The following is an 18,913-nucleotide window of genomic DNA, read 5'->3' on the forward strand; positions in this document are numbered from 1 at the left end:
AAGAGGAGGCCTTTTCCCCTCTTCATGACTGTTTAAATAAATAATAACCTGCCCCAAATCGCTTTCAGCTCTTTACACCTTCAAAGGTTTTTCACTTTTGTGAAATACCTTTGAAGGTATTCGTCCTCACCCTGTCCTCTCTTTCATCAGCAAACAAAGGTAGTCTGAGAGTGGGTGAACTTTTGTGCCTGACATAGCATCAGGGTGGCTTCACACATCGCCCCCAGGCCAGACCTATGTGCCACCCAACACCAGCCTGGCATTATTGCTGCTAACTCTATGTGACTGACACCATGGTCTGAATTTCAGGCTGTTACTTCACAATACTGGACTGTTCCTACCTAAGTGGCCATTGAGATATGGTGGGATGGCAGGTTAAAAAAAGGTGTCATACAGAGCATGCTGCACCATCTGCATCTATGTAAAGTATAATCTGCTCATAGAAGGCTCCTGGCAAATATGTCATGTTTTGGTCAGTAAATACTTGCATGTCATAGGTTCACCTCATACTCTGATACACATCATACAAAATTCTGTTTACCAGTATTTTTATTTTTTTTAAGTTTCAACACTTGAAAAACAGATTTCATCCACAAAGATTTACAGTGCTCAAAAATGAAAAAAGAGTTTTATTCTAAGGTTAAAGTTAATCCATACCATTTCAGCATCTAGCGTGACTGTCGCAACCAAACAAGAGGTCTGTCAGTATTTGATTGTTTTCCCATCATGCTCTGAGCTATAGCAATCTTATTTCACATTGTGAACAGCAAAATAGTTTTTCTGCAACACAGCTGGGCAAAATAAGGCTACCTCACTGAGAAATTAAATGTGTGTGTCCAGTTGCCAGCAGGTGTACACTTATTTTGTTTGTTTGTTTAATATGTATTATTATACGTTTTATTTCCTCTGTTTCCAGATCTTAATAATGGTGTCTCCTCTTTCCAGAGTGCCGCATAGCTCTGGTCTTTGAGCAGGCCCAGACCAACACCAGCTTTCTCCGCCAGTCAGTCCTTGACATGCACAAGAGGTAACAAAACCTCTTTATCAAATTTCTACTTACTGTACCTTTCCTCTCACTCACTTCTAACAGGCTTTGCTGGATTAACGTTACAGTAGTGACAGCTGATGTTTTTGTCACTGGAAGCATTTTGGCTCTTTGATTGATAGTAGTTTACAGAGACAGGGCTTCACCTCCTTTTTCTAACAACGATACAATTCTCTCTTCTCCAGCACAGCGCAGCTTACCCAGGAGAAACCCCTGGAGACTGCTCTGCTGTTGAGTTTGGCTGGTGTTGGTTGTGTTGTCCTCAATCAGTGGCACAGCAGCCTTCAGCAGAACACACAAAACATGGCCACCGCTCTGGCCAGTAGGTTTTGGCTATATATACACACATTTATCATTATTTTACATTAAGCTTACACCCACTGTTACTCTGCAACAACGTGTGTTTGCAGATCTACTGAGGGTCAAACAGACCTCTGGTCAGGCCATCCATGCCCTGAGGACAGGGAACGGCTCAGAGATACCTCACCACAAGGTTGCAGGATCACATGGTACTGTATATTCTACTTGTATCTCATTTAGCTTCACAATTGCATTTGTACGTAGTGTACCGGTAAATAGATTTGAGTCTATGTATTCTTGTATCAGCGCATCACAGAAATTCGTAACTCCCTTTTTCTCTGTGTATGAGGTTTGTATTTCTTTGCCAAAAGAAAAAAATATCAAGTAGAATGACTCATTATGAATCCACCTGAGCTGAATTTCAGTATGACTCTCCCATAATAATTACAGTTTTCTCTGGCTTTCCTCTGCAGATCTGGGGCTCCTCACTGACTCAAAGGAAGATGGTGTTCTCCACAAAATGACTTTCAGACCATCATCCTTCAACTGTGTACTTTATGGACTCCCTAATGTAATTGCCATGTAATACACTGGGGTATAAACACAATGTTCCTTACTGAATTTTTACAGTTCAGTATGATCCATTGTCTGCCAGCTTTGAAAATATCACTATAAGCAAAAGACAAAGCTACTATAGTATGAGTTGGTTGAACTTTCAATTAAAGACAATTAATTACTTACATTCTCCACTATGTTTATGAGAATATTTGCTTTATATGTGCTGCTTTTAATATGTTTTTCACCAAACACAACAGACAGTAATACACAATATGGAACATGCTTGCTAGAGCTCACAAATTAATGTTAAGCTTCAATCTCATTCTTCAGGCTCTCTAGGCTTTGCTTCTCCCTCTGGAGATTCTACTTTGTGAGAACCCAAAACCCAAAACAATTTAAACTAAAATTAAATTTTTCTCACTTGGATTGCAATGTAGCTGTTACTCACAAAGATGATAATTACTTACCTTGTTCACAAGGTATTGCATGTATTCTCCACCTTTCTCTTTTTCCAGCCAGTCCATCACCTGGACAGTCGGCATGTCGGTGCAGGCTGTAACATACACACTTTGTGATATCAACAAATACTATAACAGTTTTTCTTTTTTCATCACATCAATGCCTGATGGCATAATGGGCAAAATAATTAAATGTTGGAATATTATTGGAATATATTAATTACCTCTGTAATGCTGCAGATGTCAGTGTAATCCTATCAAAGTTATGTCATAGCCTAAAACAATCTCCTTTGCTCTTAAACTTTGTATTTATGGCAGTTCTGGAGAGAAACAAGTTTACCATCCCTACTACCTCCTCTACTTGTGCAGTTGCTACAGGACAAACAGGACGTTCAACCAAACTCCATGTTGAGATTGGGTGCATGAATGTGGGAGGAGGTCAGTGTCAAGTATGGATCAGATGTTAGATGCAGTTTTTTCTCACAGGTTGATTCATGCCAAAGATACTCTATTTACCAAGACACCCCATGAGAGGCTGCTCCAATGCTGGTCACTGCTCTGCTTTGTCCAGGTGGAGGCGGTGTGACACCTCTGGTTTTCTAAGGAGACAAGACAACAAGGAAACAATGACGGAGCTGTCAGATAATATATATAATATTTTTCGATGTGTGTGTTGTCTGAGTAGTTTGTTGATGAGTACGGAGGCTTGAAAAAGACTGTGTCCCGCTGTATTACTCAGGCTGCACTACAGCGTCTATTCACGGGCGCGATCCCACTACTGAGCGGCACGGGGGCTTTGACCTGCTCCGTTTCCGACCTGGACCGGTGCACCCCTCCTTAGACGACCTGGTGGTCCCGGGCTCCCCCAGGAGCACCATATCGATACCGAACTTAGTGCGGACACCCGATCGGCATAGTCCGCTGCAGCTCAGAGCTCCTGAGCTCAAACGATCCGCCAGCCTCAGCCTCCCAGTGACTTGGATTACAGGCGCGCGCCACCGCACCCGGCGATTTCAAACGGGTCCTTATGAGCCTTTAACGTCTACAAAGGTGACGTCATCAAAAGGTTTAGCGACATCTGATGGCGAAGGTGAAGTAGCAAAAATAATTCACAGGAAGAGAGCAGCTGTTCTGACTCTGACAACAATATAGCCTCATGTAGAGCAGTGCAGCAGGTATTGGAAAATGGGAGAACAGAACCATCAGCTTTTTCATGTTATTAGACCACATGACAGGAGATAGAATCACGTGGCTATATTCTCTTCCTGTGAATTTCAGATGCTACCTCACCTTCGCCATCAGATGTCGCCAAAGATATCTATTTACCTAAACCTTTTGATGACGTCACCTTTGTAGACGTTAAAGGCTCATTATGACCCATCTGAAACCGCCGGGTGCGGTGGCGCGCGCCTGTAATCCAAGTCACTGGGAGGCTGAGGCTGGCGGATCGTTTGAGCTCAGGAGCTCTGAGCTGCAGCGGACTATGCCGATCGGGTGTCCGCACTAAGTTCGGTATCGATATGGTGCTCCTGGGGGAGCCCGGGACCACCAGGTCGTCTAAGGAGGGGTGCACCGGTCCAGGTCGGAAACGGAGCAGGTCAAAGCCCCCGTGCCGCTCAGTAGTGGGATCGCGCCCGTGAATAGACGCTGTAGTGCAGCCTGAGTAATACAGCGGGACACAGTCTTTTTCAAGCCTCCGTACTCATCAACAAACTACTCAGACTATACACACATCGAAAAATATTATATCTGACACTGACAGCTCCGTCATTGTTTCCTTGTTGTCTTGTCTCCTTAGAAAACCAGAGGTGTCACACCGCCTCCACCTGGACAAAGCAGAGCAGTGACCAACACAGTCAGGGGTTCAGATTTTAGACCACTACGGTGAATTTATAGCAACAGCTGCTACACTACAGCATGTGATTAGTTTTAAAAATCGGATCTATTGTGAAAATAAAATTGTTAAAATAATCTAAATATTTATTTCAAATGACCTTCAGTCGTCCAGATCATATGTTTACAGCAATGCACCTGTGATAATATCCAGTTCTATCAGGTCAGCTGTCTTCCTTGCTTTCGTTTTGTTTGTTTTTGTGTGTGTTTTTACTCTATACTGAAATTATATTTCGTTAAATAATCTAAACTGTTGAGAAATTTGTTTGAAATCATCCAAACTGATTTGTTTTAGGGGGATATGATTTTGAACTCTCACGTTATCAACTCTTCCCACCTGCTCCTCGTGCCCTGTTTTGTTCAGTGTTTATTGGTCAGCACAGCCACCCTCCCGCTGCTATTGGTCCGCCGGCCTGTCACTCATACAACTCGTCGGGGTCGTTTCAGTCCACTGTTTTCGGGTCAGACCAGGTACGTGAAAGTGAGACCAGAGTCATGGCGGGACGTCTGCTTCTCCGAGCTGGTTCAACAACTTTGCGACTGAGAAACAATGTGGCGCTCAGACCCACATACCGGGCCATGGCCTCAGAGAAAGGTAGGAGAGGAGTCGTGTTTATTACTGAATAAATTAAGAGTTTACACTGTAAACTTAAACCGTAGACTTGTGTAGAAGCGCAACAGGCAGTGGTCACAAGTGTCGGTGTTGCGTTGAGGGGACTGGACTGTATCAGTATTATTTTTAGTTTAATGCGCAGTTTGGTCTCTAAAACGCCGTGTCATATATTATGATTTGTTACCAAAATGTGTTTTAGTTAATAGTGTTAAATACATACCAGATATAATGTAACAATATGATAATGCGTATTATGCGTAATATCCTTCCGCAGCGAAAAAATGTCTTGTTTGTGGTCACTTACTGTGCTGTGAGATTGATATTTACCCCCGACGTGCAAATGTGTTTTACCTAAATGCCTCTAGAGTGTTTGTATCAAATAATGAAGGTCATTTGGACTTTAACTCGTGGACAGGCCACACATAGGCCAGGCCCACCTCCTTTGGCACGCATCTGTGAGTTTGATGCCAGTCCTGTGATAGGGCACAGGGGCAGGCTGTTGGAGGAGGCGTCCACTGCAGACATACAGTTTCATTGACATTCAAGTACACTGACAGCACCGTGCCAGATTACCCAGAATGTGCTTTCTAATATTTGTCTTGTTGAAAACTTCTATCCTGTGATTTTTTTCAGGAATACCAACAGATGAGGAACAGGCCACTGGACTGGAGAGACGAGTCATGGTGTCCTTCAAGGAGGGGAAGGTACAAGACAGATATTCACAAACATGTGCTGTGTGTCTAAGCCTTACATTAACTTGTTTTCTTTAAATCCATGTTACAGGATCCCTACAGTATAAAACAGCCCAAATTCTACAGTGGCACCAGAGAGGACCCTCAGATTGTGCCATGCACTTTGGACAAGAGGCTGGTGGGCTGTCTGTGTAAGTAATGTAGATTTAACACAAGTCTCTTTTTTATGAATGTGTACATTTTTTAAATCAGGTTACTCATAATGTAATCATCTGCAGGTGAGGAAGACAACACTGCTATTGTGTGGTTCTGGCTTCATGAAGGAAAACCCCAGCGCTGCCCCTCATGTGGTACCCACTATAAGTTGATCCACCACGATTTACCACATTAAAACTCTATTTGAGTTCTGTACAAATGGGACGACAGACGTCTGTATTTGCCTCTCTTGTGGCCATATACTGCAATGTGTGTATATCATTGATATCAGCCTATACAGTTTGTCATTAAAATGTAAGCCTGAACTGAACCGTCTGGATAAAACTGTTGTCAGGTTTTTAATTTAGGAGCACACCGATATCCATCATGTTTGGACAAAGGACAAGAAAAAGTATTGACACAAACAGAGTGAGTTCTGTAGATCCTGACTTGGCCTATAAGCTAGAAAGGACAAATCATCCTTAAAGTTGTGGTATTACACACTGCAGCTAAAAACACAGTTGAAATGGTTATCTTAAATTATCAAATATTAGATAGTACATTAAAACAACAGGATGGTGTTTCATCCCCAAAGTAACTCACATTCATTTCAGTAGCTTAACTTTGTTTTTATTTGTGGATTGTTTTAAGGCTCAAAGCCAAGAAAACCCAAAGCTTTGTACTGCTCTCAATCAAATGTCACAACAGAATTCAACATAAAGAGAGTTAGTTTATATGTCTGAGTTCAAATATTTAATACACAGGGGGTGGATACAACATTATCAACTCCCGTAAAACAGTGTGAGCAACTACTACCACAGTGGAGCTTAAAATGTTGCATTTTTCTTGACACCCTTTAAGAGCGGTGAGCTATTGATTAAAATCTGCTCTTTTCGAGGCCACAGTGCTTGGATTTTATAATATTCTTAGGAGCTTCTGAAAAAACATCCAAAAGTATAAACATAACAGGAAAGTTTCACTAATATATTACATTGTAAGCTTCAGAAAGGTAGTTTTGCTCCATTTAATCATACTTCACAGGTGTTTATGTTGCTGTGTCCATTCCCTGTAAATACCAGTAGTTTGCTCCATCATACTTGTCATATCCAAACATGAATAAAAGCATATCTACAAGAGCAATATCAAATGTGAATCAACTTGTAGTAGGGCATCAAATACTGTGATGGCATGAAAAAATACTGGAAAACCAAGATTTTAAGATTAATGTCAAAGTCTAGGCATCCAACCCTTAATCATTTCTAGTGTCAAATGTTCTCCTCCTTCCAACCAAGTGTTCCAAGTCTGCAAAAACAAAATTTTCAGGAATGTGGGTGCCATCAACAGTCTCAACACGGAGTTCTAGGCATTTCTGTGTACTTTCAGGCCAGGTTAAAGCCTTGATTGTGATCTATAGCCTGTAGGAGCTTCTCACGGAGTGTTTCCAGACTTGTGTATTTGGGCAGATCCAGCAGGTTGAAGCAGGTGTGTGCGACAGGTAAATAATGCTCCCCTCCGCCGGTGGGCTGGATCACCAGCTTCAGGCATTTCATACCCAAGATGGGGATGCGGTCACTTCCTGTGAGGAACACTGGAGAGACAAGAGACACTGTTTCACTTTTAGAGCTCAACACAAGATGTCCGTAAATTCACACTGTCAAAAGAACAAGCTTCTTTTGCTTATGGTCAGCAGCACTTACAGAGGAACTGTTTTTTCTTCTCCAAAGGAAGACTGTGGAACACCTCCCAGAAGAGCCGAATGGTGGGATGGTCCGCCCAGTACTCCCCTTTGTATTCAGTGCTCTAAAGAGCAGAGACAAAAATAATTTTACCATTTGAAAGACTGTTGAGTTTTGGATTTAGTGGCATCTAGTGTTTGGATAGCAGATTGCAACCAACTAAACACCCCTCTATTTCCAAATCTAAAGGAGCTCTCTAATGGTATTACATTCCATTTCTGCGAATATAGTACACTAAATACACACTGCTCCTTTAAATGTACACTGACAACTAACACTGACTCTCTCTTAGACTGACTCTGACAAAACTGAGTTGCTGAGGTGAGGTGTTTTCCTTCATCAATATTTGAAACAAGACCTTTTCAAGCTCCGTCCAGTCATAGTTGGTGTTGCCAATGACCATGGCTTGTAGTTCGTTTGGCTGGAACAGCTCTAAGACTTTTCCTCCGCACACCTTGTGAAAGCCTGCATAGAAGCACTCAAACAGAGGGGCCACTGATGTGTTGAAAACATAGTCGACATAGGCACTGACGAACTCCTGCCTTGAGAGAAAAAAAGCAACCAACATTAAAATAAAGTAATACATCGGAATGACAGATTCTACGTACTATTGGTATTTTCAGGATGAAAAGTGTGCAGCACATGAGCAGAAAGACGCCTGAGTCTTCAAGAAACATTTTATCGTTAGTAGTTGAACAAATGAACCAACATTGAATGTTTTATTTTAAAGCTGAACTTACCAGTTGATAACTGTTGAAAAAAAAACATTTCTTTTACCAAAAATGCTAAACTATTCATTTAACAACACACGTTGTCGGCTGAGGAGAGAAAGTCTTACCTGTTGGATGTATTTACATTGATGTCGTCACCATTTGGTACTAGTTCCAAAACCTCTGTGGCGCCATAGTTTTCCTCTGTGATCTGAAAAAACAGACAGCGTTTAATGTGATTTGCAGATACCATAATTTAGTTGAAGCTTTATGCAGCACAGAGACTGTTGGACAATTATCTTACTGTGAAATTCAAACAGAAAGTTTCCTCAAGGTCGTCTTCTGTGTAGTCCAGTAGCTGCTGCAGACTCCTGTTTGGTTTTTAAGGAGAGAAACAAATACATATTTATGAATAACCTTCTTTCTAATCTAGAAAATGTGAAACACTTGTGTCAACTCTCTGTCTGGTAATGTACAGTGGTTGCAACACTGAAAGGTTCAACTTAAGATGCCCAAATTACTTTCACGATCATGTTTAATGGGAACTCAGATGATGACAGTTCCTTGATCTGACCTTCCCACATCTGGCATGAGCTCTTTCAGGTCGTCCAGTGTTGGCTTCCTCTTCAGGAGCTTCTTGTACAGAGCCACGGGGAAGTTGAGCTCCACTATGGTGAGATTGTAGATGGCCAGACCACAGATGACGCCAATGAGGTTGAACAACTCAATGTCTTCAAATGTCTGAAACACACGGCCACTGAGTGTGAATGATTATTTGCATGAGTCAATTCATATTAGTGTCCCATTATTGAGGGTACCTTCGGCTTCATCCACACTATTATGTTTTTGTTTTAAAATGCATCTTATTTGTTATGTTTTGGCCTGGGCTTCAGCTTCAACTAACAGTGGTGAATACAACATGGATAATGAATGATAAGCATTTTTGACCTTGGTGTCTTTGCTGCAGCTGCTGTTCAATTGAATTCTGCACTTCTCTTTGCTGTCTGTATTTTTTGCATCTAATCAGCAGCAGAGAACAGACTCTGATATGGATTTAAAACTGTCATCTGGACAGAGAAAGCTTTTGTTTGGAAACGCTGTTGTAACATCACAACATAGCAGTGAGGATGTAGCCTTCAACTCCACTCAGACATAATGCTTGTTGATGTTCTGGCAGTGTGAGCACACAAAAGGTGAATTATACAGTAAGTACCTTGTTTGAAAACCAGATGAGCCTGGATTCCTCGTGGTAGCGAAACATGCCGTATTTGGGATCCAACAGCTCTTTCATGATCAGGAGGAAGAACTCCTTTCTCACTCCTCCCGCATCCACTGCCTCTTCTCCCACAAAGATCACCTGTCACAGAAGTTACAAACATTTGTTAACAGGACTATGTTTCAACACAACACAAAAAATGTATCAACTAGAGTCAATTACAGTTGTATGTAATCACTACATTTTTTCAGGTGGCAACTGGAACTGCAGTCAGATGTTACTAAGTAAATGTTACTTTTGCACAACATCTCCTGTACCAATTTTGATTAGAACAGCAGCTTTAACCTTAAGTGGCTTCTTGTAGTCAACATTCTTGGACTTCCTGAGGACTTCCATAGTGTCACCAACGATATTTTCCCTCCGGACGATGAGGATGAGGCACGGGTTGACAGATTCCACTGCTGGTAGGAACATGGAGCTGAAGTTTTGCATCTGCGCCTGATCCACCGCCATCTATCAACATGATGAAGAAATGATGAATGTTGAGAATGTGAAAGGTTTTCAAAGACGCAATGATTCAACTGCGCTAGATTCAGGTCTTATTACACAGAGTGAGACCAGTCGAAAGGAGTAGAGAAAGCAAAACAAAAAAATAATCCTTATAGTCTTAGCAGTAGGTTCGTTAACTTTAATTGTCGGTGCAAGATATTTTTAGAACGGCGGAGCAGAGCCGTGAGCTGCTCAGAGCTACACTACGGAGGCTAATGGGATTTCTTGGTTTCCCTCAACAAACACACAATCCAACAACTCCAAAACACTCTGGTGGACAAGTTGTGACCTGCACATTCACCACGCTATGAGATAATAACGGAACTTTAGGAGAAGAAGTTGTTTTAGAGGTAAATTCATCCAAAACCGCTGATGCGCGTTGCCTTCAGGGGCAGTTTTTCAGCAAGCAGTCTCTGTATTTACCTCTAAAACAACTCTGTCTCGTAACGTTACGTTATTATCCCATATTGTGGTGAATGTGCAGGTCACAACTTGTCCACAAGAGCGTTTTGGAGTTGTTGGATTGTGTATTTGATGAGTTTGATGAATGAAACCAAGAAATCCCATTAGCCTCCGTAGCGTAGCTCTGAGCAGCTTGCGGCTCTGCTCCGCCGTTCTAAAAATAGCTCGCACCGACAAATAAACCTACTGCTAAGACTATAGGGATTATGGCAATGGGCCAATTTGCTGAAATGTTGAACTATCCCTTTAAGTGACTGGTTCAATCTACATTACCTGCATCTGTATCACAGCATCAGTTTGAAGCAGAGTGGTCTTTGCTTGTGCATCAAACACAAAGGGATACCTGCACAGAGTCACCACGCCATCATGACCCTGAGGATACAGAGGCATAAACAGACGGATCATACTGATGCCTCGACATGGGCGAATCTAATTAAGTGAATCATGGAGTTTTCATTGACAGCGGACTCACTGGTGGGTACATCTGCCTCTGGATCCATGTGACGTAGTCATTTCTGATGTCTATCAAGTCGTCTAACTCATGGATGTAGAACTTATCATACTGAATGATGTGTCCTGCTCTCTCATTCACCTGAAGCATCAACAAGGTGGATGTCAACAACTGTTTGTCAGGGTACTGTGTGATTCACTGTACAAATCTGACACAGAAAGCTGCTGGAAAATAAATTCATGGATGTTTTTCCAGGTTTCTCACCGTGTGCAGGATCTCCAGGAACCGGAGGGATGTGTCCAGGAAACAGGTGAAAATCCTCTGCTCCACTGAAGGGATGCCCACCTTGTGCATCTGAAGCAGGTACACAACCACCTCCTTATACACCTCAACCAGCCACTGAAAGACTGGGGGCTCAAACGTGGACCACCAGTTTCCTGAGGTAAACACGAGATTAAAAAAAATAGATGAAAATATAAAATTGACAGGCTGTTGCATCATGTGTGGCATTAAGCCTAAAAACATCTTCTCCCTCCTACCTAGCACCTTGAGTGCAGCATCTTTCAGGCTGAGGAGTGATTTGGCAAATGGGATAACAATGGTCACGTAATTGTTTCGGTCACTGAAGAGAGGGCATTCTGGGAGAGTGAGGTAGAGTCTCAGAGCTTCAATGTCTGGAGGGGAGCTGCTCAGTCTGGGAATGAGGTTCTTTTCCAGACTGGCAGCGATCTGAGGGAGACAGAGGAACATATACAGATCTGTTATTATTAACTTCACAACTCCTAAATAACTGATTTAAATCTGGATCTGGTGCTTGTTTCATATACACTGTGCTGAGCAGATTGCAACAGTAACATAATAAGGTGGTGTAAGGTGTTGATGGTGACAGACGATGGAGCTGGAGCTGAACTTGTCAGACAAAATGAGCTCATAAAGTGGCTCCTAGAAGTAATTCGCAGTAGACTGGACTGCACCGAAGTAATTTGACGTATTGTTTTGTATATTGCAATTATTATACAACACTCAACAATTTACATCAAAATTGTATGTATTCACATGAAAAAAAACTTACAATGTGAAATGTGAAAGGTATAACTAATAGTGACAAACCCACAACAAATTACCATTTGTTTCTATTTGTTCTGTGAGGAATTTTTCAAGGCAATGCTTTGGTTTTATGACCCACACAACTTTACTGTTAGTTCACAGTCAAGCATTTCATTAGCATCATTTCCAGAAGGGAGCAGGCAGATGTTTTCAGAGAAAAAAAACTCCTCAAAATCTACTGTGCACAACATCCCCAACATGAAACAGCAGACTGACAAGATTAGAAAATGCTGTTAAGCCCCTGAGTGAAAGCACAGCACAGTAATTACAGTTAAAGTCAAGAAAAGAAGACTGAAATATGCATTTAGATTGTGCAGACAGCCTTACTAGTGTTATTAATAATAATTAATTATCAAGATACCAATGTACATATGGTAACTTGCCAATTCATTTTAAGTGCAGATGTGACAATGCTGTGAAAGGAAAATGTATCATTTGAGCTACTCCAATGAAGGTGAGCATCTTACAAACAAATACCATGATAAATACTAGAAACTAAAATCCAAGATTTTCTTTCAATTACTGTATGGTTTTGGGGGGAAGGCCATTGAGACAGTGCCAGAAATTCAAGATGGTTGGCATCCTGCCTGATGTGGCATAAAGTGTGGCGTGGAATATTCATTGATACTTTTCGGAATCTCAAACACACAGTGACCAATCCATCAGGGTGCTTAGGGAAATAATATTCTTGTAATTGTATTCAACTGCTGAAATGAACAAGTGGGGGGAAAAGTCAATGTTAAACATATATATATATATATATATACACACACACACACACACACACACACACTTTTTTTCACTACTGACCTGCTGAGCTATCTCAGGGTGATTGTGCTCAATCAATCTGTGAAACAGGATGCGAGCCATGTTCATATCCACCCCTGAACATTTGCTGCTGGTACTGTAGTGATCGGGATGACTGTGTACAAGAAACAGACAGCACATATGAGACCACACATGGAGCGCTGCAAATACTGTATATAGGCCACCAAATACAACAACCCTGCATACATACAAGAGGGGATCGGAGTATTAAAACTCATTATTATTCAAAACAACATCAGTGACTTCAGCTAGAAACCATCCCGACCTCCCTTACTTTAACAAATCAATAAATACCGGTGAGACACAGGATGAAATCAGTGAAGAAAATGCCTTGGATAAGATAGTAATGAAAACAATGCTACTACTATGTTATTACTCGCGATGACATAGGACTTTTGGACCAGTCTGCAGTTTAAAATAGAGGTCATATAATTAGATTAGATTAGATGTACTTTATTCATCCCACAACGGGGAAATTTAGTTGTTACATCAGCCGAGTTAAGAAGAAAGTAGAGAGGGATAAAAATTAAAAAAAAACACAAACACAACACAATTCAACAGACAGAAGATATAGACACAATAAACAATAAAACAAATCAACCTTCAACCAGGCAATGTGCAAAAACACGTACTGAGGATAGAAGGATATAAGGTGGCCTGATATAAAAGTATTGATAGGTAAAGTGACTATGGTGTAAAAATATTGCAACGCAAGTGACAATGACATAAATATAAGTATACATAATATAAATACTACTACTGCAGGTGTGCATGAAATGAGAATATTGTAATGTAAAGTAAAATGTGATTACCTCATTGAGAGAAAAGATCCATTGAGGCAGCTTGCTGAGGAGAACACGAGTTCAATCTCACTGAGGGAATCATAAAAGTGAAGTAATTAGTGGGACAAATTTTCAAAAGCAAATCTCCATAAAAGAACCATCTGATTCACGCCAACCTTTCCAAAAAAAAAAAAAAAAAGCCTATGATGAACTAAAACTAGCAGTAACATCAGTAAGGTGTGGTCTGCCATGGTTCTTGCGAGGAGAAAACTTTACTTGGAGATTTCCAGGGGGAGTCTTCCCGGTGAATGATTCAACCACTTCTGTATTATATCCTCATTCAAGGTGCAGATTTTTCTGTGTTGTATCCTCACGTCATCCATGATCTGAAGGTTCTACAAAAATAGAGACAGGATTATAAAAAATAAGGTCAATGATTATTGATCATGTGACGCAGTCTGCCTGATTTGTGTGTGTTCATTTGAAAACTCAGTAATCGTGGTTATAAAGTGAGAAGTCCTTTAACAATGAAAACTTACATTGGCATTAAAATAGTGAGCAAAACTCTGATCTCCTCCAGCATAAATCCTCTTGACACAACAGCTCTGCCCGGGGTCTGCAACATGGTAGAATGAAAGCAATGAATAAATGTATATAGGTGATGTCCTGTGGGTTTTGTCACTTCTTGTCTCTCTATTCCAGAGAAATCCCTGTAAGCAGCTTTATTTATCAATGCCTCACCTGTTTCCGCTGGAGCATTGGAGGCTACCCAGGGACCTTTAACGGGGGCGGGGCTTTTCCTGTTGCAAGTAGAGCGTGTACCAAGTTGCCCGTTTCCACCCAGCCCAAAGGAGTCCATCTTCCCACAGGAGGGTGTGAAAGCCAATGTGTGCTGCCTTAAGATTTCACAATAACATTAACAAAAAACAGTTTTATTTATACAGTTTTCTTTTAAATACCATAATGCACATTGGTGGCAGGGTGAATAAATGCCGGTTTACCTTCCACATGCAATCTGTGTAACCACATTTCCCATGAGCTCAAACACTTTCCTTGGGTTGATTTCATGGTTTGTAGAGTTATGTCCAAGCTGCCCATATCCTCCTGCTCCAAATGTAAACACGCCTCCTTCCTGTAAGATCAGCAGCATCGGTTATTCTGACCCTTCGAAGGTCAAGAGTGTTGCAAGGTCAAATGTTAGCAGATACAGTATGAAGGAGTAGGACAGAGAAAGAAAGCCAAATTCTAGTGATGATAAAATGACTCATTGAAGTTTTGTTTGAATAAAACTCACTCTTAAACCAACCATTATGCATGGTTTATTATGATAGTAGTGTTATTTTCTAGCTCAATTGTTGAGTTATAAGGTCATTCCGACCATGGAATAAGAAAGTATGTATGTTTATTTGGGAGAAATCATGAATTTGGAACAAATAAAGATTTTGATGATCATCATTCATTTTCATCCATTTATTAATTTTTATCGTCACCTCCAAATCATACTGTACACTGTTTAAAACCTTTGAGAAGACTATGAAAGGTCGGATTTGGCAAGCCCTGAAGACTCCATTGCACATCTAGGTTAAGTCATTCTTTGGTCCTTGTATCACAGCAATTGACATGATCAATAATGTGTAACAAGAACTATTGGAGCTGATAGTCAAACTTACAGAAATGCAGATTGTAATCAGTTTACCACAATACATAACATATCACTTTGACACAAAGTAACCCCAGATTGAAATCCAGGTCACACAAACTGCATGCTTGTTTAATGTCCAAAAATTCAGTAACTTAACTTGGTCAGTACTGCTGTGTGATCTTCTCCACAGGAGATGTAAATCACTCTCTGTGATCTAAGGGACTTCAGAAGGGCTGGGAAATGTCGATCTGTGAAATACATATTGACATTAAGTCAGACTTTACGGCTTGCATGCATGCGTACAAGTTCCTGAAGGCTTCAACCACCTACCATTGGAGTCGTTGAGACCCAGCTGACCAAACTTGTTGCGACCCCAACCAAACAACGCTCCTGAGAGAGTGAGGGCAAAGCTGTGAGCGCCGCCTGCTGATATCTGAGCAAAAGGAATGCCCTGCAGAGACTGTATGATTTGGGGTGTGGAAATGCTCTGTCCATTTATTCCAAGCCCAAGTTGTCCATAGCGATTCTGTCCCCAGGAGAAGACGTGACCCCCTGTGCAAACAAACAGACACAACTGTAAATGTCTTAACACGTGGAAAACACAAGATGAATATATGCATTATGCATGTAGAAACAAACTCACCTCTTGAAAGTGCATGGGAGTGCCAATATCCACAGGCTACCTGAGTTATTTGTACATCTGACAAACTCTTGATGTTTCTGGCATTTTACATGCAGAGAGAAATAAACGTTATTTAAATGCAGTTCTTCGCAACAAAACAGAATCATGAAACTCACTTTGTCATTTTGAAAACAATGATGGTAATATGTTTTGAATTGTGTTTTTTTCCCCCAAATGAGCAAGTTATGTGTTACACATATCAGAAAATGTGACATTAATGCCTAATTTTACCTAGGCACACGAACACATTCTTCAAAATTATTTAGGCCCAGCTGCCCGTCAGAGCCAAGACCCCATGAAAAGATCTGCCCTTTGTCATTCAGGGCCAGGGTGTGGGACTCTCCGCATGACACCGCCACTATGTTTTGTGCATCCAGGGCCACAACCTGTTCTAATAGAGGACAAAAAACAGCGTTTGAGCAATGAATGATTTTTTATTTTTTATTTTTTTACTATTTGTTATTATAACAGAAATTTGCAAAAGAATTATAATGATGACCAACCTGGTTTCTTTCTGGACTTCTCATGTCCCAGCTGCCCCAGGTCATTGCAGCCACAGGTGTACACTGTCCCGTCCTCCAGCAGGAAGGATGTGTGTCTCCGGCCACACCCCACATCACACACTTGCTTCCCGTGAAAGAATTCACATTTTCGTGGCTCAACCACAATCTCCTCATCAATCCCACCCATGCCCAGCTGTCCGTAGGAAGCATTTCCCCAGCACAGCATTGTGGCACTCCCCTTTGGCTACACACGCCAGAAGGATCCCCGTGAACTCTGAGGAGACCAGAGAGAGACACCTCGATAATGGATCCTGACGGAGTTCATTCACACATCCACAGTTTTAACTTGCAGGGTTCACTTCAGCTGCGATCACCTAGCAAGGTAGCCAAGTCAACGTTATGCCATCGCCGGATACAACACATGCGCGATCATGGATAGCTTGAATAACGTCTTCAGGGTGTAACGTTAATGATATATACTAGTACCAGTCCGACAAGCTCCTAGCTGGCAAGGTAACATGTCAACACATTAGCCTTGTAAGCTACAGTAAGAATAACGGTGATACAACAGTAACGTTCACTGAAATCACCCGGCACTACTTCCGCTTTGCGCCACTGGAGTTTCAAATTAAAACAAATATTTCAACGCGTTTTAAACGCATGCGACGCACATAATTTCGATACACAGTTTAACCCCACGATAGGAGCTAAAATAAGGGGTAGTCATAATAAGAAGAGAATAAGAACTTATCGTGTTTCTTCTGATATTTCTAAGAATTTGTTTTTAAAAACCCAAAGCGGAAGTACTCCTCTTGCTCTCGCTGGGGGGGGCGAGGATAAAACTGGCCAGATGAGTATTGACGCTGTTTCGCCATTATTTCAAACGAATGAGAGCATACATGACTGATGCAATTTGACCAAGTTTATTTTGCCATTTTTTAACATTCAAGTGTTTGACCTAGATATGTCAGTGAACGATTTGCGGACACGGTTTTTGGTAGAAGCGTGGCACGTGGTGTTATTTATGCAGCACAGCTTTTCTCCAACACTGCTGCTGTTAGCAGGCTAGCGTTAGTCAGGTCTTGACAGTGTTAGCTCAGAGTTAATTTAGTAAGGTGACAACGTAGCTAAGTAACGCAGATTTAGATGACTGTGTTCCTCGACGCTGTGCGTAAGCTGTTAAAAGTTACAGCCATGACTAAGTCATATACTGTTATAACGGTAAAGCCAGATAACAGATCTTACCAAACCCGCCAGATTTGACAGCGTCACTGCTCCCAGTGTTTTTCTCACTCGCTGCTCCGACCGCTAGCACACATACCAGCGCATTTTCAGGATTTAGTGCCAAAAGCCAGCTATCCTCTCACAATTCATATCCAGTCCCTGTACTCCAGTGCTGTCAACAACTGCTGCACGGCGGTGCTGAGAAGATCCGTAAAGGTACCTGTTCTACACTTGACTTCCGGTTTGTCCCTTCGCAGTAAACTCCTCTGAACCGCAGCGCTCCCAGGACAGAGCAATTATACGTCCCACTCTCTTTATAGACTGAAGTCCGTGTTGGAGTTATCTAAATATCACCTTTTAAAAAATGTACTAGGAATGTAACGCGTAGTAAATACAAACGTGATGGCTTTTATTGTGAAGGTAAGTTATCTGAACCGGATGTTTCTCTGCTTTACTTTACGCTTTACGTGAAGTGTAGAAATGTCGCGAAGCGTCCTAAATGTTCTAGATGGAGCGCACGCGCGCATGCGTCTTTCTGCAGATAGCCACTGTGTGCAGATACTACACGCACACACACACACACACACACACACACACACACACACACACACACACACACACACACACACACACACACACACACACACACACATATGCCTGCTACAGTAAATGGAGGGTCACATTGCTTAAGGGAAATAAATCCAAAACAAGTCAACACAAGCCCACCAATAATAAGTAGGCTATCGCACTATTGATGCTATAATTTACACTATCATCTATTATTATTATATACAGTTACAACAATTTTTACTTATACAGTTTATAACCATATCTGTAACAGTCAAATATTTTGTTTGTATTTTCATGTTAATTTTGAAAATATATTAACTGAGAGTGGCAGACAAAAATATTAGTTAAAAATAGGTTAATTAGAGAAGTAAGAAGTACCACATCACATTCCCTCTAAATGGCTACCGTAACCAAAAACTGTGGGCTACTAAAACACTCTACATTACTGTCTCTTCTTAACATGTTCCATTAAAAAATGGTGTCAAATTGTTAAAAATAAAACTGATTTTTACATGATGCTGCGTGTATAACAAAAACATAGTCTTAAAATAAGATGATAGTGTGTTGTTTATGACAGCCAATAGTTTTTCCATACAACGTCAATTCAGTCTTGGGTGTAAATGGAATTAAAATGAACAATGTGGTGGTTTGTTTTGATTTTTCCGAGTAACTCTCAGTGCTTCATCACTACTCATGG

General features: G+C 41.2%; 3 protein-coding genes and 2 non-coding genes across 10 annotated transcripts in view; 3 read left to right on the plus strand and 2 right to left on the minus strand.

Moving 5' to 3' along the window:
• cfap46 (cilia and flagella associated protein 46) overlaps positions 1–2,085 on the plus strand; it is a 39,741-nt gene extending 37,656 nt beyond the window's left edge. Inside the window, exons 56-59 of the mRNA XM_085800553.1 lie at positions 946–1,027; positions 1,231–1,367; positions 1,456–1,554; positions 1,819–2,085. Of these exons, the coding sequence (XP_085656679.1) occupies positions 946–1,027; positions 1,231–1,367; positions 1,456–1,554; positions 1,819–1,931 (431 nt within the window). The 3' untranslated portion in view covers positions 1,932–2,085. The remainder of the gene's footprint in view (positions 1–945; positions 1,028–1,230; positions 1,368–1,455; positions 1,555–1,818) is intronic.
• Positions 2,086–3,071: 986 nt separating this feature from the next.
• On the minus strand, positions 3,072–3,370 carry LOC146973723 (signal recognition particle RNA). The gene has a single exon (XR_015037817.1).
• A 380-nt stretch (positions 3,371–3,750) lies between these two features.
• Positions 3,751–4,049, plus strand: LOC146973724 (signal recognition particle RNA). The gene has a single exon (XR_015037811.1).
• Positions 4,050–4,714: 665 nt separating this feature from the next.
• On the plus strand, positions 4,715–6,080 carry cox5b2 (cytochrome c oxidase subunit 5B2). The gene is made up of 4 exons (XM_085800563.1): positions 4,715–4,849; positions 5,501–5,571; positions 5,651–5,750; positions 5,838–6,080. The coding sequence occupies exons 1-4, from the start codon at positions 4,750–4,752 to the stop codon at positions 5,948–5,950; spliced, it is 384 nt and encodes a 127-aa protein (XP_085656689.1). The 5' UTR covers positions 4,715–4,749; the 3' UTR covers positions 5,951–6,080.
• A 285-nt stretch (positions 6,081–6,365) lies between these two features.
• Positions 6,366–17,834, minus strand: herc4 (HECT and RLD domain containing E3 ubiquitin protein ligase 4). Of its 6 annotated transcripts, none has more exons than XM_085800559.1 (24): positions 17,790–17,834; positions 16,423–16,696; positions 16,151–16,310; positions 15,881–15,957; positions 15,568–15,789; positions 15,390–15,485; positions 14,597–14,723; positions 14,337–14,491; positions 14,135–14,211; positions 13,872–13,990; positions 13,626–13,685; positions 12,796–12,907; positions 11,418–11,607; positions 11,143–11,315; positions 10,900–11,019; positions 10,701–10,799; positions 9,762–9,929; positions 9,414–9,557; positions 8,775–8,941; positions 8,505–8,571; positions 8,329–8,411; positions 7,849–8,032; positions 7,452–7,554; positions 6,366–7,342 (listed from the first exon to the last, which is right to left on the minus strand). In XM_085800559.1, exons 2-24 carry the CDS (start codon positions 16,646–16,648, stop codon positions 7,134–7,136), a joined length of 3,138 nt encoding a protein of 1,045 aa, XP_085656685.1. In that variant the 5' UTR covers positions 16,649–16,696; positions 17,790–17,834; the 3' UTR covers positions 6,366–7,133. The 6 variants fall into 6 exon arrangements, with proteins under 6 accessions (XP_085656685.1, XP_085656686.1, XP_085656687.1 ...); XM_085800560.1 differs by having other exon boundaries at positions 17,744–17,834; XM_085800561.1 differs by having other exon boundaries at positions 14,597–14,727; positions 15,394–15,485; positions 17,668–17,834.
• Positions 17,835–18,913: the final 1,079 nt, after the last annotated feature.

The sequence above is a fragment of the Trachurus japonicus genome, chromosome 15 (genome assembly GCF_045865225.1).
Source record: "Trachurus japonicus isolate A0001 chromosome 15, Traja_1.0".
In the NCBI taxonomy this organism is placed as follows: domain Eukaryota; kingdom Metazoa; phylum Chordata; class Actinopteri; order Carangiformes; family Carangidae; genus Trachurus; species Trachurus japonicus.